The sequence below is a fragment of the Salvia splendens genome, chromosome 13 (assembly GCF_004379255.2).
Source record: "Salvia splendens isolate huo1 chromosome 13, SspV2, whole genome shotgun sequence".
In the NCBI taxonomy this organism is placed as follows: Eukaryota; Viridiplantae; Streptophyta; class Magnoliopsida; order Lamiales; family Lamiaceae; genus Salvia; species Salvia splendens.
In genome coordinates, this window is record NC_056044.1 from 33,689,720 (window position 1) to 33,714,749 (window position 25,030).

Here is a 25,030-nt window from a genome sequence, read left to right on the forward strand (position 1 = left end):
CGAGTAATCATCGAATTTATTGAACTATTGTTGGAAGAATGAAGAGAGTCAATTTCACGTAAGCACCCAATTATTGAAACTATGATTGGTTTAGTTAAGTTTCGATAATTAAGTCTAATTGGATTTGAATGGGCCATGGATTGTAATTAATTACCTAAACTTGGCTTTGTCACTAAATTAATTCAATAAGTTTGACTAATGGAATTAATTAATTTGCTTCACTTAATTAATAATCTTATGTTTTTTAATCATCTCATTTCATTACTGGGTCAAATGGACTTAAGATTATTGTGACATGTTAATTTATTTATTTTTTCAAATTATATACTAGTATTATATTGAATAAATAATACTCGTATTTAGTACTTAATATTTATGAAATTAATGATTATAAAGTGTAGTGACATTAATCTATAATGTAAATTAAATACCTATATAGATATGATCATGAAAGATATAAAGTTAGTGAAAATGAAATTATTTAAGATATAATTTTAATATATATGGGTTGAAATAAATAATTCTGAATATGATATAGTATTTAATAAAAATCTAGATTTGGATTTGATTTGAAGGTGGACGTAAATAAAAAAGCTATACTCTATAATAATTAAATTTATTACGTGTATGAAAAAGTAAAATGATTGGCATAAAGCGTCAAAGAAAAACGCGTCACATCAAAAAGTCGAAATTTTTTCACGACTTTTTTATCTTCTCCTTCGAATCACACTCAACACTATCAACACTCTGCAAACGAATCATACTATCTCTCTCACCTGAAAACCGTTTCCAGCTCTTCAGTCACCTCGAAATCCAGTGAAATCGAGCTCAATAGATCCCCGAGATTGGGAACCATGGGTCGCAACTCAGTTCCCGCCGCAGATTTAGCTTCCGACGATGCGTCGGCGGCCACATTCCACTCGATCCGCGACCGTTTCGCCTTCAAGCGGTACCACAACGCTAGCAGCGCGGCCGAACTTCCGCGCTCCTCCAAAACGACGGCGCCGGCGCATAAAACCTCCCGATCTCACCACCACAAGCAGCGGAAGCTGTCGTTCTTCCCCTTCAGAGGCAAATCGCGGCTTTACTTTTGCATTTTCGCGGTGATTTTCGTGTTTTCTGTGGCATCGATGGTTATGCAGAGCTCGATCATGCTGGCTTTCCGGCAGGGAGTTGGCGGAGACAGGAGAATGCGGTGGAGGTGGTCGGTTAAGGAGGGGTTGGAGCTGGGGAGCTCGCTGGAGTTTGTGCCTCAGCGGCGGATAGACTTGAACGGAAGCCGGCTCGATTCGCTCAGAAGCCAGCCGAGGCTAGGCGTTCGGCCTCCGAGGATCGCTTTGGTAAGTGATTGTTAGCGATGTAATTAGGAAATTTAAATTCCTGTGATTGAACTGGAGTCTGGAGTTTAATGTTAATTATGAGCTAATATAGTTATACGCGCTTATTTGGTGGTTTGCATGATCACAGATTTGGTAGCTGTTGAATTCATATACCTAATGATCTGGAATGGAAAAGTATAAGTACCAAAACCTAACGCCTCTGCTCAACGGAAAAGTAGTTCAAATCATGTTTTCAAATGCTTTCACATAATTTTTATGTACATTTCCGGAATATGCATGATTGACAAACAAATGTTAGATTGTTATCATCCTTATTATAGTTGTAGAAATTTGAGATAGAGCTTTGTTCAGTGCTAATCATCTCATAAGTCCAGCTTTGGCTTTAATAGGGTATCAAGAGGATAGATTAAGATGCAAGAATCACTGGAAAACATGGCATGGTCTAAATTCTGCTAATATTTTTGGTGACTATGCATTTCTTAGATCACTTATCAATTATCTGAATGCTAAAGAGAATCTATATCAGATAGGCAATGCTGTTTGTTTGTGACATTCATTCCCTGCATATGTACGTGCATAGTCTTGTCATATTTTATGCAGTCATCTATTTGTATTAGCCTCTAATTTATCATAGGTAGCCACCTTGCATACCTTTTTCCCCTGCAAGGTAGGGATTAGATGTTTGTCCAAATTTTAATTTCTTGTTTACTTCTTAGGTGCATTCCCTAAAGGAAACAACTTCCAGTATTGCCATACTTCAAATGTATTACCATTGAAGTTGTGTAATATATTTATATACTCTTTTTTATCAATGCAAGATCTTAGGGAACATGAAGACAGATCCTTCAGCACTATTGATGTATTCTTTGATGAAGAACTTAAAAGGTCTTGGTTATCTGCTTAAGGTATTTTTTCATAAAAGTTTTCATTTGATGCTACTTAACTGTTTTATATTCAAAATGACAATTGTAAAATCATACAAACTAAGTGCCCAATTGTGTCCTAACCTTCTCCTTCTCCTTCTCCTTCTCCTTCACCTTCTCCTTCTCCTTCTCCTTCTCCTTCTCCCTCTCCCCTCCTTACTTTCATCTCTAAAGCTAAAGGAATGATCATTGTAATTGAACATTGCCTGGATAAAATATGTGCATTCATCATCATGCTCTGGATATAATATAATTCAGAAAGTTTAAAGATCATATGCTTTCATGCCCAGAGGCCCCAGACCTTGATAGAAGCAGCAGCCTCCCTGGAATTCGAGTTGGGAACATTACTTGCATGTATGCCTTCTTGATTGAAAGTGTGCCATAGCTCTTATTACTATTACTCTTTCATGCATGTGAAATAAAGTCATACGTTCTTGCTGCAATAGAAGTGAATATTTAGTCTTCTAATTTATGAGGTAAGAGTCTGCTTTTTAAGTAAAATCTGTAGGAACAAATATCAGCTTGTAGTTGGAACTTGTGATATTTCCAGTTACTAAAATATGTCCATATCTTCCTACTATGCAAATTTAAAACCTTGACCTACCTTATATACTTTCTGTAGTTATATGCCCTCAAAGATGGGAGAGCGCGTTCTGTTTGGCAAGAGCTTGGAGGTCCAGTTTCAATTTTATGGCCTGAGAGATATGGGTACACTGATTGGTCGATGTATGTTTTCTCTTCTGTTTTTTATCGTACCCTGGAAGTTCTATATGTTATTAGCATATATTGTTGATTAGTTTTCTCCTGCCATGATAGCTGAGCAATGCCTTTTTGCCTACAGTTATGAAGGTATTGTTGCGGATTCGCTTGAAGCAAAACATGCCATTTCCAGGTATTGTTTCTCTGAAAGAATTTTTTTCGTGTTTCAGATATATCCTTTACCTTTTATCCCTGGATCTATATCACGAATCGGGTGAATACAAAAGTAAAATACTATGATCTGATGTCTAGTAAATTTTGTCCTCTAAACCCACTTCTCTACCGCCCATAATCCCATATATAATTAGCCATTTGAGGTCAGCTAGTTTGCTGTTTTTTGATAGTGAAATTACCCTCTGATAGATCTGAGTGGTGCACTGATTGCATGCACATGCTTATAGCTTAGTATTTTCACAATGAGGATCCCACACAAATATGACCAAGATTAATATTGTGAGTCCATCCCTATGAGTTGTTCCATGCTTGCGGTCTATGAGAGGGTGACTGAAGGAAACTGCAAGAAGTGACGTTTTCTCTTTAGCTGACGTTTTCTCTTTAGCTTCTCTAGTCTTTAATGCTCTAGTATGCCATGCACCACTATGTTTAACATGCCAAACTTGATATTTCTCCTCAGACTGCATTTCCAGTTGAACTCTGGGTCAATACACCACTAAATTTATTTCCCCCGAAGTTTCTTGAGATAAGCTGCAGAGGATTGTTCTGTTTCAAAAGGACCATCTTGAACATGAGCTTTAGTGAAAATAACAATAGTTTAGGAATCCTCCACTTTTCCTATAGCCTATTGCAAACATGTATGCTATGGATGCTCTCATGCAGTGTACATTGCATAGTGCTATTTGATATTCTATGATTTGTCAATTTGATATCTATGCAGCCTTATGCAGGAGCCCTTTTGCTCTGTGCCTCTGATATGGATTATCCAAGAGGATACTCTCGCCAGCCGTCTACAAGTTTACGAGGAGATGGATTGGGGCCACCTCATTTCTAATTGGAAAATGGCCTTCAGTAGGGCTGATCTTGTGGTATTTCCAGAATTTTCTTTCCCGGTAATATTCTTTCTGGAACTTTCTTCTTACTTATTTATGGATTGTCTTGGTTCTGATTATTTATTATGTGTTTTCCTTTATCAGATCTTATATAGTGTTCTCGACACTGGAAACTTCTATGTTATTCCTGGATCTCCAAAAGATGTTTGGGCTGCAGAAAGCTATAGTGAGACTCATTCCAAATATCAGATGCGGAAGGAGAATGGTTTTCAAGATGATGACCTGCTGGTTCTAGTTCTTGGGAGTTCATTCTTCTATTATGACCTAGCCTGGGATTATGCAGTGGCAATGCATGATCTAGAACCTGTACTCCTCAAATATGCAGGACAAAATGATGTTGGATTTACATCAAAGTTCATTTTCCTTTGTGGAAACTCAAGCAGACAATACAGTGATTCCTTGCAGGTATATGTTTGCAATTGGCTGTTCTGAATGTTATAAGTTTTTTACTGCATCTGTGCATGTGGGCTTCAGAAAATGAGACACCAATGAGATTAATATGATTGGTTAAATTTGATATCTCTATTGGAAAATAGTGACTGTTACTCCAGCCAGTGTTGTTAATTTGGCGCCCGGGTCGCCCGGGTCGCCCAGGTCGAGACCATGACCGCCCCAACATGGGTGGGTTGATCGAGATGCATGGGTCGCGCTGGGTCGGTTGGGTCGGCGGGGTCAAGCGTTTCGGGTGGGTCGAGCGTTTCGGCTACGGCTACAGTGTTTTTGCGTTTTTTTTACAGAGATTGAATGAAGGAAGATGATGGAGAAGAGAGAGGAGAGAGGAGTATAATTATGAGCCTTGGGAATAGAGTACATCATTTGTCACTATTCATTTGTTTAGTGGGATTAGGAAAATATAAAAAATTGACATAGTTTAGCTCACTTTTTTAGGCAGCAATAAAAATACTATTTTACCAAATTTTTGATTAGTTAAATTAAATCCAATATATTTACATGGATATATTGTAAATCCAATGTTTGGAGTATAATTTAATGGTGGAAAATGAGTATATTATTTTAGGAATAAATTAATATTGTTCTTCTACTATATAAACGTTTCGAGATTCAAATTGTACTATTTGAAGTTTTATTATTTTATTTGTATAATAATCTATTGTATTAATTTATTAATTTTTCTGTAATTATTCGTCTCATATTTTATATAGGTTTGTCTACTAATACATATTCATTTATTTTTTACTAATTTTTAAAATAGATTTCACATTCCACTCCTATTTTATTATAAGTTAATACTACATACAAAATGACGCACATTTCATAACTTTTTTCTTTTGACATTTTCAGACAATGGTTTCAATTATTTATTTTGTGATATACTTATGACTTATGAATTGTTTTGATATTTTGATAATTTTTATTTTCCACTTTATCTCTATTCACATGAATTGCGTCTACATTTATATTATTTGATATATTATAAACATTAGAGTAATATATTTATTTGATTTAATATTAAAAGGAAAAAAAATTAGCCTAGATTAGTGGGTCTCTCGACCCAGTCGACTCGTCGACCCGCGACCCGAATTTTCACCTTATCGACCCGGTGCGACCCTCGACCCTAACAACACTGACTCCAGCAAGAATTTGTCGGTACAACAGCAGATGCCTGTAATGATTAATATGATTGGTTAAATTTGTTCCATTTCTTTTCACATCTGATTTAATGTGTTATGATTTATGCATGTGCGTGTTAAATTATCCTGGCTCATTCTTTTAATCCACAATGTTGGAATTGAGATTGGAAATGCTCTTTTGTTTCTTTCTACTGGAAGAAACTGACAGTTTTCAGTTCTGCCCTGGATGTTATCTTTACTATCACTGTTACACCTATGTAGGACATTGCGACTCGTCTGGGATTACAGCAAGGATCATTGATGCATTACGGCATAAATAGTGATGTTGACAGTCTAATACTGATGGCTGATATAGTTCTGTACGGATCCTCCCAAGAAGAGCAGGGATTTCCTCATTTGCTGACTAGAGCCATGTCATTTGGGATTCCTATAATTGCTCCAGATTATCCTGTCATAAGAAAATATGTACGTCACATTTGTTTCTCTTTTGAATGATCTTGTAGCTATCCTGGAAGCTCATCTTTTCTATGTATTAATTTTTTGAATGCAGATTGTTGATGGAGTTAATGGGATAACTTTTTCAAAAAACCATCCTGAAGCATTAAGAAATGCCTTTGCCCTCTTGATATATGAAGGAAACTTATCGAAATTTGCACATTCTGTTGCTTCCTCTGGAAGGCTTCGTGCCAAGAACATGTTTGCAAGTGAATGCATCTTTGGTTTTGCGAAGTTAGTGGAGGATGTCTTTGATTTCCCATCAGATGTCTTGCTGCCAACCCCTGCTTCCCAACTGAAAAATATTGAATGGGAATGGAATCAATTTAGGAAAGAACTTGACCAGATATCTAGTGAGAGAGGACATATGTATAAAGAAGATCATTTGAGGGTGAATTCGACTGTTGTATACGACCTTGAGGAAGACATGGTAAATTATGCTGCATTAGGAAATGTCATTGGGGCCAATCCTGAAGGTCTGGAAGAGGACATGCCAACAGCTTTGGACTGGGAGATCTTAAACGAAATAGAGAGCTCTGACGAAGTTGAGATGCTGGAAAGAGAGGAGGTATGGTCGTACTTTTGTTGCTATTGAAGTCTTTTTTGTCATTTAACTACAACACCCTATTTATCTGTTTAGCTTATGCTGTGTAGTTTGATGAAAGAATGGAGAAAGATATTGGTGAATGGGATGAGATATATCGTAATGCTAGAAAATCAGAAAAGCTCAGATTTGAAACAAACCTGAGAGATGAAGGCGAGCTAGAAAGAACAGGGCAGCCAATTTGCATTTATGAGATGTACAATGGTGCTGGGGGTTGGCCATTTCTGCACCATGGTTCGCTATACCGTGGGTTAAGCCTCGTAAGTTCCTCACAAATGGGTTGGTGCATTGTACTTGGATTTCTGGTATATGGCAATTAAATGTAAATCAGATGGACCATGTATCCCCTGTTTTATGATTTCATTTAAACAATTTCTTCCATACTAATCTAAGACCCAATACAATTTGGTATAAGTATTTAGATGTGGCCATTATTTTTATTACATTTTCTCCTTTCCTTGCATTAAATTGCTACTTCAATAGTACTTTCTTGTTTTTGGCTTGGTGTATCAGTCTAGCAGAGCCCGGAGATTGAGTTCAGATGATGTGGATGGAGTTGGTCGGCTTCTTATCTTAAATGACACTTCTTATCGTGATATTCTATGTGAGATTGGAGGAATGTTTGCTATAGCTAACGGAATTGACGACATTCATAAGGGACCTTGGATAGGATTTCAGTCATGGCGTGCTGCTGCGAAGAGGGTATGTATATTAACTGCCATATTAATCCACAGTATAATTAAATTGAGTCCTCTCCGTCTACTCTCTTCCGAGTTACGGTTTTTAAAATTTATTGCTCTAGTGGATTCAACACTGCCTGCATCTGACTAATCTTTCTTAATCATCTCAGGTGTTTTTATCTAAAAAAGCTGAAGATGTTTTGGAGAAAAGAATACAAGGAAACACTGATGGGGATGTGATATACTTTTGGACTCATCTTGATATGGATGCCGGTGTCATGGGACTAAACGATCTGCCTACTTTTTGGTCAATATGCGATATCATGAATGCAGGACGGTGCAAGTGAGTATCACCAGTAAAATTGTAGAACACAGAACAGAACACCTTCACTAACATGGTTCGAAACACTGATTCATATCCTTTTGATGATTCCAAACTCACAGAACAGCTTTTGAAGATGCATTTCGAAAAATGTATGGGTTGCCATCAAACGTAGAAGCTCTACCTCCCATGCCTCAAGGTGGTGGGCATTGGTCGGCACTGCATGGCTGGGCCATGCCTACGTCTTCATTTCTGGAGTTTGTGATGTTCTCTAGGTACTTCCGTTATGCGCCATTATCATTTGAATTCATAACATACGTGCAAGCCGGCTTACCCCACTGCAGGATTACATTGAGAGGTAGTCAAACAGATAATAGTTCGACTCTTAACAACGACTTTGATGACACAGGATGTTTGTTGATTCTCTTCATAGCCTACGCATGAATTCAGCGAACACATCCGCCTGTTTTCTGGGATTTTCAGAACCCGAGGTACGGTTCCGAAATGATGTAAACACACACACACAAATAAGTTTTTCATGTTGAGTTGTACTTGGTGCAGAAGAAGCACTGTTACTGTCGAATCTTGGAACTCCTAGTTAATGTGTGGGCTTATCATAGCGCGCGAAAGATGGTTTACATTGACCCCAGTTCAGGCTCGGTGCAAGAACAGCACCCTATCGATCAACGGAGAGACTTCATGTGGCCAAAATATTTCAACATCACCTTATTGAAAAGTATGGACGAAGACCTTGCTGAGGCTGCAGATGACGGCGACCACCCATACAGGCCGTGGCTGTGGCCGTTAACCGGAGAAATTTTCTGGAAAGGCGTGTACGAAAGGGAGAGAGAGGAGCGATACAGGCTGAAGATGGACAAGAAGAGGAAGACAAAGGAGAAACTACTCGACCGGATGAAGCACGGATACAAGCAGAAGACACTAGGAGGAAAGTAGACAGGCTGTTTATGGAACTATCTGACTTGCACATTGCAGCTGAACCAGTTGTTCGTCCTCAGTTCGTGAGTCGAGGCAAGGCATGCTCGTCACGGCCCTCGATTTTCTCACAGCATCCGAACACTTCCCGATTATACGATTATCTAACACGACATGAGCATAGGCTGCTGGAGACGGGGCAGCGTGACCGAGGGTACAAAACGCAATGCATTTTTACAATAGTACAAGACTAGTGAGGTTTCAACTATTGTTTCTTGAATTGTATATACCATTCATAATCCATAATAATAGCATAGTTCTAAAGAAAAAGAAACCCTTTGACAAAGATGAAATTGAGATGGATAGAATTTGAGACCTTGATTTTCTTTTTAACATAAGTATTAAAGGAAACCTACTTTATTTGTTCAATGTTGCATCAATTTAATTTCTTGTTTTGTGGAATTGTATACCAATATCGATTACTATCTTTAGATTTATACTCCCTTTTTCCTTTGTCTCATAATAGATGTCACACTTTTCTTTTTAGTTTGTCCTACAATAGATGTCACATTTTCATTTTTAAAAAAATTCCCTCTTCATAAATATAAAAATTATATTTTCTCTTTCCATTTAACGCATAAAATAAAACTTTCTAAAATCTCATATCGTCCCACAAGTGTGACATCTTTCGTGGGACGGAGAGAATAGCAAATATACCAGTTACCACCGTCGACCTTTCGAATGTGTGCTGGCCAGGTAATAGTGTGGTTAATGTTCGATGTTAAAAGTTTCAGATTTGAATGACATGATTTTTAAATTTCTGGTCATTTCACAATAATAAAAGTGTTAATGTTATTTTGACACTAAAAAAAATTATAAAATTGAATCCAATCCAATATAATTAAACATTTCAATTTGTCATGAATGAGTGATGATGTCATTAAAAATATAATTAAAATATAATGGTTATTCATCCATTAAATTTATTAATGTTGATCGATATTCATATTCGTTCTATAATTAATTAATATTAATTATTAAAACTTGTGTAGCGAAAAATAGACCTTGTTAGAGATATATTTACAAACACCTAATGGCGGCTAGCAAATTAAGCTTCCATTTTCACGGGTTTTTTCTATTTTTGTTCTAATATAGAACTTAGATTCCTCGTTTGTTCTAGCGTTTTTTTTTGTTCCGGATTTGGGAGAGACGCATGACCCTCATGCGTCTCTTTTTAATGAGACGCATGATCGTCATGCGTCTTTCATAGAGACGCATGAGGGTCATGCGTCTCTATTTTTTTTCGTTTTTTTTAACGACGCATGAGGGACATGCGTCTTAGGTATAGACGCATCTCCCTCATGCGTCTGTTGTTTTTTAAAATATAATAGACGACGCATGAGCGTCATGCGTCTTAGGTAGAGACGCATGAGCCTCATGCGTTTCTAACTTGCTTAAATCAGTTCCCACGGCAGAATAGGCAGAATACGCGAGAGAAAGAGAGGAAGACAACCCGTGCGATTTCCTTGGCGATTTCTTGGCGATTCCCTTCATATTTCGGTAAGTTTCCTTCAATTTTTCAACATTGTTCTCGTATTTGTTGTTTATTTGCATATTATTAGGGTTTTGATAAATCTTTTGTATACTTACTATATTAGGGTTTAATGAAAAAAATTGTCTTTAATTGTTGTTGGTTTGTATATATATTTTTGCAGAAATCATGCAAGTATACGTGAGTTTATATTGGGGTGGTAGAATATATCAACTTCCTCAAGTGGGTATTTGTTATGATCCTCCTCGTGCGAGAGCTTCCATCGTATTGGATTCATGTGTCTCATTATCTGAATTAGTTGCAATGATATGTGTTAAGATAAGAATAGATTCAAACCAACACTTCATCGAAATATCTTGGAGGCATTGTTTCTTGGGTACCGGTATGAGTTATGTATGTACTGCGGTTGACAGTGATCAAAGTGTGTTTTATATGTTCAATGCGGCTCTAAATTCTACTCGGCATATTGAATTATTTGTTGAGTATTCGTATGTTGGAAATGCCTTCATCCCACCAATTGTTGATCATGGTGTTGGATCATCTACGAGGTTTGAACCTTTGAGCATGGATTGCGGTATGAATGAGCAAACAGATGTTGCAGATGCTGCTGATGTTGGATTGAATACTCAAGAGAATGTAGAAGAGCATGATGATGTTCATGTTGTACGAAGAGACCTTGATGATCCAGAATTGTCGTCATCCTCGTCTGATGAGATTTTAAGTGATGATTCTGGTGCTGACTCTAGTGATGAGGAGGTAGTGTATAAACCCGTCGTGCAAGGTGAACAACCACTTCCAGAATACGTTCACACCGGGTTGAAATATTTTCGCAGACTGCCTAGTGGTCCTTCTGAGGTACCTGAAGTTGGTAATGAACGCAGTACCATGTACTGGGATGAAGAACACCCATATCGGATTAATGCGGGAAAAAAATTTGATAGCAAACTGCATGTGAAGACTGCTATTACTATGTGGAGTCTGAGGCAAAACCGACAATTTAGGGTGGTTGAGAGCAAAGTAAGAAGGTGGCATGCCGTGTGCAAATATCCAGCAGGGAGGACAGAAGATGGGACAGCTATTATCAGCGAGACCGACGCTGATAAAGCGAATGAATGTCGGTGGAAAGTTTCTGTTACACACATGGCCCATGATGATATGTGGGAGATTAGGAAGTGGTGTGGACGACATAGTTGTGAAGGCCATCGTAATGATAGAGGACATGCTAACTTTTCATCACCAATGATTGCTTTGTGTATTCGACATCAGTTGCTTAAAAATGCCGAGTTCAGTGCCGCAGCCGTAAGAAATTTTGTTCATGACAAATTTCATGTGGTAATCAGTTATAAGAAGGCATGGTATGCACGGAGAAGGGCTTTAGAGATTGTATTTGGTGGATGGGAGGAGTCATTTAGGGATTTGCCAGGCTACATGCTTGAACTGCAGTATAGGAATCCAGGCACAATCGTTGAGTGGAGGCACAACGAGTTGTTGAGCCAGGGCCGTACTAAAGTCTTCTATTATGTGTTCTGGGCACTTGGGCCTGCTATACATGCTTTCCAGGAGTGCCAACCCGTTTTAACAATAGACGGGACTCACCTTCGAGGAAGATTTAAAGGTAAGCTTCTTGTTGCTTGTGGTGTTGATGCTAACAAGAGATGTCTGCCTGTTGCATATGCTGTTGTCGATGAAGAAACTGGCGACAGCTGGGAGTGGTTTTTGGATCATGTCAGAATCCATGTGGTGAAGTACGAAAGGGAGGTGTGCATCATTTCGGATAGGCATAAAGGAATCCTAAAGGCTATGCGTTCTGATGAATGGAAAAAGCCGCCGATATGTCACCACAAATTTTGTTTTATCCATGTGAGGAAAAATATCTTGACTAAACTTAAGGGTAAGGGCGGTAAAGCGAAAGGCATGATATGGGCATTGGGTGTCACAACTCAAGTACGCAAGTACGTGCGACGGCGACGTGCACTACGGGAGGAAAGTCTTGTTGCGATACACGAGCTCAACAAAGCCAAACAAGAGAACTGGTCTCTTTGTTACGATGATGAACTGAGATGGGGGGTGCCCTCAACAAACATGTCAGAGAGCTACAACAACGTGTTGAGAGGTATAAGAGAGCTACCTATTAGAGCTTTGGTTGATCTGACATTTTGGAGAACAGTGGAATGGTGGGCAGAGAGAAAGACAGAAATACAACATACCGAAGGTCGGTTGACCCCGTGGGCGAGGGACAAACTTGCTGCGTATGATGCAAAGGGGCAAATGCATTACTGTTCAGTACTTGACCGAGAAAAAGGTCATTACCAAGTTCGAAGTCGTCCCCGTGTTGAAAAGGGACAGGCAAAGGGCAATAACAGACAAGACGTCGAGTTTATGGATTCAAAGTGCAGTTGTGGGAAGTGGCAGATGTGGAGAGTTCCTTGTTCCCATGCGTGCACCGTTGCCAGAGATCGAGGTAACTCTATGTTTGAACTCATTGATAAACACAACCACAAAGCTACGTGGGAAGCACAGTACTATGGTGTCTCATTTCAAGCACCAAGACACGAAGACTATTGGGCAAATCCTGGATGGAAATTACGTATCACACCAGAGCAGTTGCTTCCGCGAAAGCGTGGACGAGGCAGAACAAGGAGGATTCCTAATCAAATGGATGTACGCGAGGAAGATGAACCGAGAGCTCCCCGCAAGTGCAGGAATTGCGGTGTAGATGGCCATGACCGTAGAAATTGCACAGTTGGTCGTGTTATGTAGGATCCTCACCGACTAAATTGTTGACATCTGCAGTGCAGGTATTTTTCCTTCTCAATTATTGATTTTATATATTTAATTTACCTTTGTATGCATGGAGTAAGAAGATAACTTTCTTTGTTTTTATTTTGTTTAGGAGCTTGAGACAAAGAGGACTTGGCAGGAGAAGAGATGTGTTATGATGAATTGTAGTTTGTTCTATATGTCACTAGCACTGTAGTTAATTTGTTTTGTGTAGTTTCTATGAAACGTTGTTTCTGTGTATCTGCCAATTAAATCTAAACTTGTGTTTCGGACTATTGGAAAATGGAAATTATTTGTCTCAACTCCACTGAATAATTAAGCTCATGCGTCTTAGGGAGAGACGCATGAGCCTCATGCGTCTCTAACTTGCAGGCTGGCAGAATACAGAGAGTTCGCCCGCTCGGGCGATTCTATTTTACTAATTTCGCCCGATCGGGCGTTTTCGGATTATTTTCACATTTACCTACTTTAATTATATTTATAACACATAATTAATAAACTATTTAGTTATTCATTAATAGTAATATATTAATATTCAATTAAGACTTTTCAATAGAATAGAAACATGATTAATTCACCAACATAGAAACATTAACATGAATTTGAGCACCAAACAATAACGTAGATATCCAAATATCATATCATATGCAACAATGTTGCAATCAGTTCAATCAATCCGAGCAATTCTACCCTCATTCTTCATGCTACTTATACGACGACGGAGTGTACTTAGCCGGTTCAATCCCCTTGTTCTTCCTCGAAGATAGTCTCTTGTACACTTTGCTCACGAGCTTCCTAACCCCGCTGCGTGATGAACCCTCCGCAGCTGGACGAGGTTGGCCATGGATGCTATGAACAACGTCTTCTTCCTCATGTGCCTCGACAATGTTGTCATCTTCTTCTTCATCATCGTCTTCTTCTTCAGCTTGTACAGGAGGCATGACCTGATAATTCTGGAAGAATGAATCGACCGACGCTCGGGCCCCACTCCATTGCGACATGTCTTGGCTTTGTGAATATGAGCGACGATTCCAATCGGGCTCAGGCTGGCTTGGAGAATGCAGTGGACGGTCCCACTGCGACTGAGACTCATGCGTCGGGTGTGAATACCACTGGGGTGGGTCATGCTCTTGATACTGCGCCTCTGGTGCTACATAATCGGGAGGCGCCTGAGACATCCTAAACTGCTTTGTGTAGCCGTGTCCCCCAGTCCGAACACCACGCGCTCCACGACGCCGTGGAACTACTTCTTCTTGGTACGGCATGACCACATCCTGATGTTGAGAAGCGGGGTACTCCATGACATCACCGTTGTTCGTATCTTCGAGGGTAGTCCTAACAATTTCTCGAATCTGGCGCACTCGGGGGTCCATTTCGTCTTCCGTAGTTAAATGAAAAACCCTCTGAAAAGCCTCAACCTAGACAAAAAATTATACCAATATCAATAAGAAACAATCTATATCACATGAAAGCATATAGTTTAATATAACAAACTTACAAATAGTCGCATCGAAGCAGCCGACTCATTCATCCCAGCAGTGGCCCGTGCCCCAGGCCGAGTCATGTACGTCACTGTAATTCTGTTATACCACGCCATATAACCCGGGCTCATGGGAATATCCAAAGACATTGGTGCGGCGTATTCGGCAGCTTGGAACCTTTCGTACCTCATGTCCCACTCCCCAATGTAGAACTGGTGCGTGGTTGCCCAGTTGTTGCCCTTTTTACCACGCCGATCATTTTTGCCTAAATGATCGGCGTTCCTTAGCATCCTGTCTACATTCTGCGGTATATCCTGGTACCGATTGAACTGTCGTCGCACTCGTCCAGGCTCATGGGCCTCGACATATGCCCAACATACCAAGTAGGTCTCGCACAGAGAGCATCCAGTCACATCATTGCAGTAGTCAGGCAGTATGCAATGTGCGTATGGCGTCCAGATAAACTACAAAACAGCAATGCAAATGCCACTGAATAATTCCGTAATAAGTTCATAAATGAAGTCTAAACCGAAATAATACTCACCTGGCCAGGTCTAATCAGAGATATTTGGTCACGATAATGCTCAACCGAATGTCTAAGAGCATTTCCTATCTGCGTTGTTCCTTTCCACCTGTACATATATTTGATGTAAGCAAATAATCCAATATAAATTAATAAATAAATATTTAGACATATACCTGGCGCCACATGGTGTATATGGCTCGTGTACAACTGGTCCAATGAACGCAGGCCTCAATGTGGGCATTCTTTCCCACGCCCATAGCTGCAGAAGCATCATAGGCCCGCCCAACTCTTTTCTCTTATCCATGGAAGCCTCGCACAGATAATGATAAAGGTAGGCCAATGCCGCACTTCCCCAACTAATATTCTTCACCTCTTCTGGATCCCCAAGCCCATTCAACCACATAAATGGCACCTTACACCCCGTGGTGTCCGGTAGAATGAGACCTCCTAATAAAATTAGGGCATGGATACGTGCCCTTTGGATGTATACGTACATAGGTAGGTCATCACCCAGAGGCATCCTTGTCTGGTTGATCAGTGCGGTCATCAGCAAACCGCTTTGCTTTGTCTCTGTGGAAGTATCTGGTATCCATCCCAACAGATCGCGGCACTTGTTGGTCCAGTCTGAAAAGTTGTCATGATAGTCACGCCCTGTGAAAACGCGACCATCCGCCCTCAAGCCCCAAATGGCTTGCACATCTTCCAAGGTGATCGTCGCCTCACCGATCGGTAGATGGAAAGTGTGCGTCTCCGGTCTCCAACGCTCAATCAACGTCGTGATCAGCTCGTTGTCCACCTTCATGGGCTTCCCACAATCGATCACGCCTTTGAAACCAAAGACGTCAAGCCAATATCTAACATTCTCGTGAATTTCGACGTCCCAAGTCTTGCTTTCTGTCCTTCGGACTTTAAATACTTGGGTTGTGCCCTCTTTCATGAGTTTATGTGAAATGTGATGTTTCTGTAAATTTAGCAAGGACGGGTCTTCGGGTCCATATAATAATTGCTCACTAGAACTTGAAGTCTCCATCTAATCTAAGTACAAATTCACGAAACAACAATTACAAATTACAACACAAATTACATATCCATTCAAATTCATCTTCAAAATAACAACAAATCATAAATCAAATGATTGATTCACTCCAATTCAACACCATTCATGCTTTATAAGGCCTAATTTACATATAGCTACTAAGGTTAAATTAAAATATGCAATTCAACCTATACTTTATTCTTCAATATCAACCAAAATCACAACACCAAGCATCTCTAATATATGAATAACTATACAATAGAATGAATTTAGCCACTAAAATCCATTACAATTAACTAAACACCAAAAAATCGGACAAAATTGAGCAATTTGTTATAAACCCTAATTTACAAAAATTAGGGGAAATCTAAACAAACTATGCAAATTAACAACAAATAAGGAAGGAATGTTGAAGGATTGAATGAAACTTACCGGAAAACGAGAGGAAATCGTCGGATTCGCCAAGAAATCGCCAAGGAATCGCCGGAAGTCGCCTATCAGAATTCTCTCTCGCGTGTATTCTGCCTTCTGCCTCTCGCGGAACTGATTTAATTCGAAATAGAGACGCACGTCGTCTATTATATTTTAAAAAACAACAGACGCATGAGAGAGATGCGTCTATACCTAAGACGCATGACCTTCACGCATGAGGGTCATGCGTCTCTCCCAAATCCGGAACAAAAAAAACGCTAGAACAAACGAGGAATCTAAGTTCTATTTTAGAACAAAAATAAAAAAAACCCCATTTTCACTGAAGCCGCCATTGAACTGAACTTCAATTCAGTGCTACCTGCAAAAACCGAAACTATAATCCAATCACAATTCAAAAAAATCTTAGCACCAAACATAACGCGCGATTGATGAGTGTATCGACGATTGTTTGCAATAGCAAAAGAGCAGGTATCTGAAACAAGTTGGGGGAATCAATTTTGGGTTCAAAGCCTTCAAAATTCCGCCTCCGTCGCCATGTCTGTAAGTTTGATGCTCACCACAGCTCTGCGAGATTGCATTTCTCCGTTTCCAATTTCTTAATATTTTCGATTTTGTGCTATCTGATTTTCAGAGTTGATTATCAATGGCGAACGCTAAGCCATGGCGAATCATCCCAAGGCCGCTGCTGGAAACAGTGCTCAACAATCACGTGCAGCACCACCGCGTCCATCAGCCTCTCATCCTTCATGGCCCCCGTGGCGTCGGAAAAACCACCCTTATTCTTGAACGTGAGCAAATATGAATCCCCATTTGTATTTGTGTGTGTGTGTATGTTGGTATTCATGTAGATTATTAAAGGATTGTGGTATGCTGAGCTCAATTATGTGGAATTTGTCAAGGAGAAAGTGGAAATGTGAGATAATGGAATTTCGATTCATGATAGCTTTACTTTTGAACTTATTTAGAGAATGTTTTCTATGTTTTTTGATGCATTTTGTATCTGGGGACTAATAGTTGTAGCTTGTGTGTTCCCCAATTTGTTAACTTTTCAATGACATTTTACAATTTACGATTGGCAATATACACGATTGAGTATTTTTTATATTCGTCGAAAGGATTTCTCTAGTTCTAGCATGACTAGTAGGTTGTTTGTTCACCAGTTTGTTAACTATTATAGGGCATTTACTCTTTATAATTGAGTGTTTTTATCTTTGCCATAAGGTTTTCTCAAATTGTAGCCCTTTCAAGAGGATATGAATCAATCATGTTATCGTAATTTAGAAACAATCAAGGGCTTTAGGATATCCTAAGTTTCTAAACCTCAAATACTGAATGCCCCCTTAGGATTTTCGATAATGTGCTGTGTGCATTACAGTCTCCATTGATTAGCAAGTAACAGTTTTAGCATAACTTGCAATGGTGATTCAGTATTGCTTTCCCATGTATGAGAACATGTTCTGAATGTGTGTTTTGTGATGTTTGGTGCAGAAAACCAATTAAGTTTGAATTAGGACCTACCATTTTGATGGACTCGATGTAAAGAGCTTTCCCACTTTTCTTATTGGCAGGTCTATTTGAGAAATGGAATACTGGCCCGCATGTTACTGGTTATGTTGACTTTGCAGAATCAATAAAGGAATACCATCCAAAACATGGGCAATCATATCCATGGATATCATGGACCATGTGTCCATCTCCGAAACTTGTTACACTAAAGACTCAGCTTGAGGACTGCCTTGAGTCAATGGCCCATAGGGCCATAAAGCTTGGGACTATTAGTTCCCACCAAATATTTACCACTCTTACCAAATGGCACAGGCCAACCACGGCCCTTAATCAGATTTTGAATGTTAGTGCCGTCTCCAAAATGCGTATAGTTAATAAAAAGAACAAGGTATCCCCCTCAAATTTGTGGGAGAATGCAGTTTTTAAATTTTCTTCTGCATTAAGTGAGCAAGAGTTAGATGGGGTTTTCGACAAGAGCATTTCTGTGGAAGAGTCGTCATATTACAAGGAAGCCATGGCAGCACTGAAGTTGGCTAAAGAGGTTATTAGGGTTCAAGGAAAATGGAGGGAGAATGCCATTCAAGATTTGAACAGCAGGGGTGGATTTTCGCGATCCCTAGCACATTCTGCTACTGACTGGCCTTGTTTGTTGCTTGAATTATTGTCTTTAGCTGCAGAAGTGGATTATTTTCAGGTATTTAAGTTTTATAACTGTAATCTGGTTAAGTATTTTAATTATATTTCCATCCATGTGGTAGATCTAGGAATCTTAAACTGAAAACCAAAAAAAGAGAAGACCTGTGAATTCTGTGTCAATGCAGAGATGAATATCTTTTAAACCTTCTAAGTAAATAATTAGTAAGATAAATGCGAGTAGTTCGGTGGTGTTGTCAAAACATTCAAAACGTATCTCACTCTTTGTAGATATGAGTCTTGATGCTTATGGTGTAGTAAATGGTACTAACAGGATCTGGCATTTAATCCATAGTAAAATATAAATTGTTCATGCAATGTATAATTGGAGGATTATTAGAGACCACTATCGTTGACATTTCAACCTATGCCTCACTTTTAACTTCTTGTCTCTGTTGTTTCCTTTTTTTTATCGGTACTGATGAAATAAGTAGCCAAAGCTGGTGATAAACAATATAGAGCTTCTGAAGAATGCTACTTTAGAGAATGACAGAATGATATGTGGAGCCACATACCACGACAGCCTGATTTGGAGAATAATAGCTTTGGGTGCAAATGAAAGGTGTCTTCCAGTTGTTTTTGTAACCTCTGATGGGTAAGTCTTCTTATTTAGTATTTATTTATTTTTGGCTTATTGAAGCATAAGATCAATTTGGAAGTCTAGAACCAATTGACCAAACACTGCAGTAAAACAAAAGATACATAAAGCTTAGTCTTGACCAAAATTATTAGCTGTATGAGTTTGTGTTCTGACTTCATAATTGTTCTTCCAGTTGATTAATGTCACTATCCATTTTATTTAGTGCACTTGTTGTTCTAGTTTCTTACCATAGCTCAAAAAAATGCAGATACTACTCCTATAGAGCTTTTATTGATTTTGGATTTCCAGATGTTTTCATCTCCCGTGAGGTAAACACCCTCGTATATTTGTACATGTGCTATTAGTTGAGCTTCAGTTATTTTGATGCAAATGTTAATTTCAGACATTCGGATGGTCTCCAGCAGAAGGAAAATTGCATATGGTTGGTGATTATTTTAGTCAGTCTGAGGTATTGTTGATTAAAGAAACTTTGTAAGTTTTGTGATTATAATTAGTTCCTTGAAAAATTTCATGTTTTCTTATAAATTTAGTATGAAACATGATTGCTAAAAAAGTATATTAGATTCTTGGCACCATATTTCTTAATACGTCAGCAATAATTGTTAAAATTATGCCTCTTTGTTCCTGCTGTGTGGCTTGTCGTTACTTGATTTTGTGCTTGGCATATACTAAGAGCCAGTTGTCCTGATTCTCCATTGGATTTTGAATCATTGTTTCTATTGTTTAGAGAAGTAAGAATATAGATCAAAGAAGAATCAGTAATTGTAGGTGAATGGTCTGTGGTACACTGTTAAACCATAAAGATGAAGCCTGAGCACCTAATCTTGTTAATTTGGATTTAACATGGAGCTATTTGAATCTTGTGGAGTAATAAGTACGACAAAAAATTTCGATCAACAAGTACTAAGAAGAATCTGTAGTATTGATAATTGTACTGATGGGTCTGGTGTTGTAATCACTACTAACATGATTAGTAGAATGCATGTCTTCAGTAGATGGTCTATTGATGATGGTGTGAAATTTTGTATTCTCTTGTGTTTCTTGTTCTTGATAGTGAATTCCAGCTATCCTCTCGTAGACGTAGATCTTTACGATCAAACTCTGTAAACATATTGTTCTTGGTTCTTTGGTTTACAGTTCAGTTGCTTAGTTCTTTTCACTGCATCTCTGCATTTTTCAAGATCTGATTGTCAAAATTTCACCTTTTCCAAATATTGAAGTCTTGCATTTGTGCTTATGCTTCTAATAAGTACTTGATCATGTAGAGATATGAGACACACAAATTAATTCTCAAAAGGTTCATATACTCACATTGCTAATCTAATGTGCAGTGGGAGGTGATTAATGAGGTACTGGGCCCAAATTCCCGACATCTATTTGAGGTTTATGCTCTCAAGCTCAGTAATGATTACCAAAAGTAAGCACTATTAATAGGCTAAATTTCTATACATGTACTGGCCAATAGTGTGTTTTATTGCAATCTATGCATTTTCCTCTTAGTAATCATCTTGTTCTAGTTCTCTAGGTTTAGTTTTTGCTTACAGTCTTCCTAAAAAGGTGGCTAAACATGTATATCCTTCCAATCTCAGGTTGAACTTTGAGAATACGTTTGAAGATATCATGGACCTGTATCTGGCATACCTACAAGTAAGGTTCTAATAAGTTTAAATTTTGATCTGCATTTCCATTTCTTTTCCCTTTTCTTATGATGGGCATGAATGTTCCACATTCCTTACAGAAAAATCCTTAGCTCTGAAGTTTTGTCATGTATAAGATTCCTATTGTTTCATCGTTCAAGATTGCCTGTGGATGACTAATTTTAGTTGATGCAGTCAATTTTTTATTCCATGTGGATGACTAATTTTAGTTGAGGCAGGCAATTTTTTTATTCCAAGATAATATGTTTGCATTGCAAGAATTCACTCTACCCTGTATGTTGCTCATATGTTTGCTTTTTAGCAGAAAATATGGAAAAGCTATTCATTTTTCTCGAGTTCCGCATCTGTTTTCTATTTAACACTATTTCTCTGCTATAGGTAAGCGTTGTAAATCCAGCCATGGATAAAGCATTATTGCTCCTGGAAAAGTTTGCTGTTGATGCACAAAATGGGAAAATCCCAGAGGATACATTACGAGTTGGTGCTCCTTGGAGGCATCCCCCTACAACAGATATAGCAGTGTGGGCTAAAATTCAGCTAATGGACTTCGTTCAGTCTCTAGTGAATGCAGGATTTGCGGTAAAACTGAACCTAAAACTGTGGAGCTAGTTCTTTTCAATGATAAATGCCACATTTAATCTGTGATTTTGTACTTGGCTATATTGTTCGTCATTTTTTTCCTTCATTGGAAATAAGGTCCGGTTCTCATTTACATTTTATATTATACTTAAAATACTACTCGATGAATGTTATGTTCGTTTAAGCAATTCAAAATCAGGGGAGTGCTTGGAAGTAGTCTAGTTTTCTAAATTGGTATTTGAGTTCTTCAGATGTTCTGCTCATGTAAATGAGTTGGTCAGTTGAATTTCTGAAAAAATAAAAACATGATTTTCCTTAAAATTCTATGCAGGTTAATTACTTTGCTGACTGGAGCCTCGAGTTCTTGGAGGATCCAGCTGCTGATGCACTGCTACAGGTAATAATGACTTTTGTTTTGTGTACTTTGTGACTGTAATGGATTCTTAGTTCATTATTTGCCTTTCTCGGCTTTCCACAAATCGAGGATGCGCTATTGTCTCTTATATGTGCATGCACATTTTCTACGCGAACTACCTCACACCTGAATTGTGGAGTTTCTACTTCCTGTAAGCTACAGATGGCAATCATCTTGTGAGCTTTTTCGAACTTCCTTATTTTTAAGAATTTCCTATGTTTCATAAACAATGAAGGGTAACAGAAGTGGTGCTTTATAGAAGATATGTCATGATTAGTCCTTTATTACGACAAGACAATTATAGTACTTAACACATGTTAACTCTCCCGCTATCCAGCTCATATCTGAGGGTATAGCATACTTTTAACTGTTATCATTTTCTAAATCAAATACATTCTGCAGGTTGGTTTGTTGTACACCCAACGTGATCCATCCTATATTCGCCCCGTCAGCCGTGGGATCCAGAGGTGCCTTGTTAGATGGTAAGATATGCTGATGCATGAGTTCGATTCAGTAGCTGAACAAAGTGCCTTTTGTAGCATGTCCTGATATATAAGTGTTTCAGGCTTGTTCAAGAAAGGCTAAATCTGAGCTTAAAACATTCCGTTCAGTTCCAGTGGCAGCGTGTTATAAGAGGCCGTAGCTATCGGCACTTGTTGAAACAAGCTGGAGTGAAATAGTATATAGCGGTACTTTCAAATTCTCTCGAATTACTTTGCTTCTCATGATATCATCTGTCGTATTAGAATTCAGTATGTAACTTTGCTGCATATGACACTCGGGTGCATTTCTAGGAGACACCACAACTTGGCCGTGCCTCTGAACCCCATCTCTTTTAACGATAAAACAAATCATTAGAAGCATGCAGAAAATTAAGCATCTGTTCTATAGCCATACCAGTCTATGGTCTTATATCGTTCTCGTTGTTTACTACTCAATGTCATGAATGAAATAAAAATTTCATTTTCATATTTGAACTATTATGATGCAGCTTCGGGTTGTTCTTGTATATGGCCAAGTTAGTGAAAAACGAATTTTACCATGCCATTCCATGAAATTAAGTGATTCTATTTCAGGCAACACAGCAGCAATAGTTCGTCTCTTGGTTCAGAGCACTCTTCTGTCATCAAAACTACACAGTATGTCATCGTTCACTAATACCTTATCCGAATCATAATTCTTATAAAAATTTAGAGCATCATTTATTCTTTGCCTTCTGCACCTGATTTAAATTGTACGTTTTCTTATAGACCAACTATCTGTTTTGCTGCTGTGTTCTTGGAAATCATGTATAACTCTACCTCGCTATCTATGTGCTAATAATCATAGTTGGTCTTTTCGAAATCAAGAACAAAAAAGAAACAAAGGTGCAGAAGTCGCAAGAATCAAAATAGGCACAAAACATTGATAGCTTAGAGTTTGTATTCTGTAATTAGCTATGATACTGACTTGCAGTTTCCTTTCTGCTGCAGTTGCACGAAACCTCGGTGTCCTCGTTGATCAAGCGGAAGTGAAGATCCAATTTTTGTTACTGGAATCAAACAGCAGATTGAGAGTCGATTCAATCAAATCCATTTTTTTATACTACAAATTTTTTAAACACACATACATGGTGTTAAAAATTTGTATTATGTTACCACATTTTAGTTTTGAGGATGTGAAACTGTGGTGGTTTATATTTGTGGATGTTTGATTAAGAAGAAATTGAATAAAAGCTAGGCTGATTAAACCATGAAACTGTGGTAGTTTATGTTAGCAGTACTTTTTTCATGATTTCTCAGTGCTTGCAATTGAAGGCGTGGATTTTTCTTTTTGCAGTTTGATTTTGTTTTCAATTTTGATTTTCTATTACTCCTTTCGTTTTACCGAAGATGACTTGCTTTTCCTTTTGGTTTGTCTCAATCAGAATCACTCATTACAAAAAAAAACACACAATTATCTCTATTTTATTCTTCTTTCATCTCTTCAGTTTATTATCATTCTAACTTTATTCTATTTCTTATTTTATTATCTCCCTATTTAACTCGTTTAGTACAATTTTCTTATAAAAGAAACGTCTTAAGAAAATTATTTTTAACGAATTAAGTTGAGAGATAATAAAGTAAGAAGGATAATAAAGTAGAAAAGTGAAAAGTGAATAGAATAAGAACGAGCAAAGTTGTTATTTTTTTGCCAAAAAAAAAATAAATGACTCGACGAGTATTTTTTTTCTCTTTTATTTTGTTAATCCAATCTCATTTTTTTAATTGCCTTTTTTTGGGTTTTTTACTAATCCATATCATTCAAACAACATCGTTTTGAGATTTTTTTCAATTTATGCTATAAAATTACAATTTCACACATCATTAAAATATAAAAGCATTATTCACTTTTACTGATATCGCCCTTCAAAATTTGTATCCTAGATCCGTCAATGCAAATAGAATAAACCCAGATTTATCAAACAAGATCCTCCATTTCACAACACTGTTCCATCTTATATTTCAAAAATCTCATGATTTTCCATCAAAAGATTTTACTAAAATATTCACGAAAACAATCCAACGATTTGAATAAAAAATGAAACACCATTTTCAGTATTCAAACTGTATTATCTACAAAAAAATGGGTGGAATTTGGAGTGGATTGAATTGTTTTGGAGAACAAATGATGAATTTCAAATGGATTAAATATGTGTGGTTAAGGAAGCTTGTGAAGGAATAAAGTTATTGGTGGTGGTTAAGATGGTGAAATCACATGATAATTTGTCTGCTAAAATCCACAACAAATCACGAGGAACAATCCACCTTGAGCATGAATTTTTGTATACAATCATTGCAAACTATTCACTTTAAATAAAAGAATAATAGCCTAAAGATACACAAACTATAATTTATTACTATAATTTTTACCATGAATTTTAGTCTATTACAAAATTCAAAATATTTGGATCGTAAAAAATTGTTACGTACTAAAAGTTACTACATTTTTCGCCACATTAAAAATTCATAGTAGTAAAAATCTGAATGGGCCAATAGTTGATAAGTATTATAGCCCTTAGATATATATAGTCATT

At 37.9% G+C, this 25,030-nt stretch overlaps 3 protein-coding genes across 6 annotated transcripts; 2 read left to right on the top strand and 1 right to left on the bottom strand.

Moving 5' to 3' along the window:
• The first annotated feature begins 586 nt into the window (after positions 1-586).
• Positions 587-9,144, top strand: LOC121762174. 3 transcript variants are annotated; one of them, XM_042157972.1, is made up of 14 exons: positions 587-1,340; positions 2,159-2,245; positions 2,886-2,989; positions 3,105-3,155; positions 3,918-4,089; positions 4,174-4,494; positions 5,943-6,146; positions 6,232-6,744; positions 6,831-7,040; positions 7,294-7,482; positions 7,631-7,803; positions 7,905-8,057; positions 8,192-8,273; positions 8,344-9,144. In XM_042157972.1, exons 1-14 carry the CDS (start codon positions 855-857, stop codon positions 8,734-8,736), a joined length of 3,138 nt encoding a protein of 1,045 aa, XP_042013906.1. In that variant the 5' UTR covers positions 587-854; the 3' UTR covers positions 8,737-9,144. The 3 variants fall into 3 exon arrangements, with proteins under 3 accessions (XP_042013906.1, XP_042013907.1, XP_042013908.1); XM_042157974.1 differs by having other exon boundaries at positions 1,220-1,340; positions 2,057-2,245; XM_042157973.1 differs by lacking the exon at positions 2,159-2,245.
• A 4,608-nt stretch (positions 9,145-13,752) lies between these two features.
• LOC121760945 (protein MAIN-LIKE 2-like) lies at positions 13,753-15,575 on the bottom strand. Its single transcript, XM_042156534.1, has 4 exons — positions 15,229-15,575; positions 15,074-15,161; positions 14,547-14,993; positions 13,753-14,466 (listed from the first exon to the last, which is right to left on the bottom strand). The coding sequence occupies exons 1-4, from the start codon at positions 15,573-15,575 to the stop codon at positions 13,753-13,755; spliced, it is 1,596 nt and encodes a 531-aa protein (XP_042012468.1).
• Positions 15,576-16,857: 1,282 nt separating this feature from the next.
• On the top strand, positions 16,858-23,707 carry LOC121761067. Of its 2 annotated transcripts, XR_006041914.1 has the most exons (14): positions 16,858-17,063; positions 17,155-17,311; positions 18,092-18,723; positions 19,157-19,317; positions 19,571-19,631; positions 19,706-19,771; positions 20,655-20,740; positions 20,913-20,970; positions 21,360-21,560; positions 21,892-21,957; positions 22,378-22,457; positions 22,541-22,664; positions 23,052-23,114; positions 23,448-23,707. XR_006041914.1 is itself a non-coding variant. In XM_042156654.1 (13 exons), the coding sequence occupies exons 2-12, from the start codon at positions 17,167-17,169 to the stop codon at positions 22,653-22,655; spliced, it is 1,671 nt and encodes a 556-aa protein (XP_042012588.1). In that variant the 5' UTR covers positions 16,858-17,063; positions 17,155-17,166; the 3' UTR covers positions 22,656-22,664; positions 23,448-23,707. The 2 variants fall into 2 exon arrangements, 1 of the variants encoding a protein (XP_042012588.1); XM_042156654.1 differs by lacking the exon at positions 23,052-23,114.
• Positions 23,708-25,030: the final 1,323 nt, after the last annotated feature.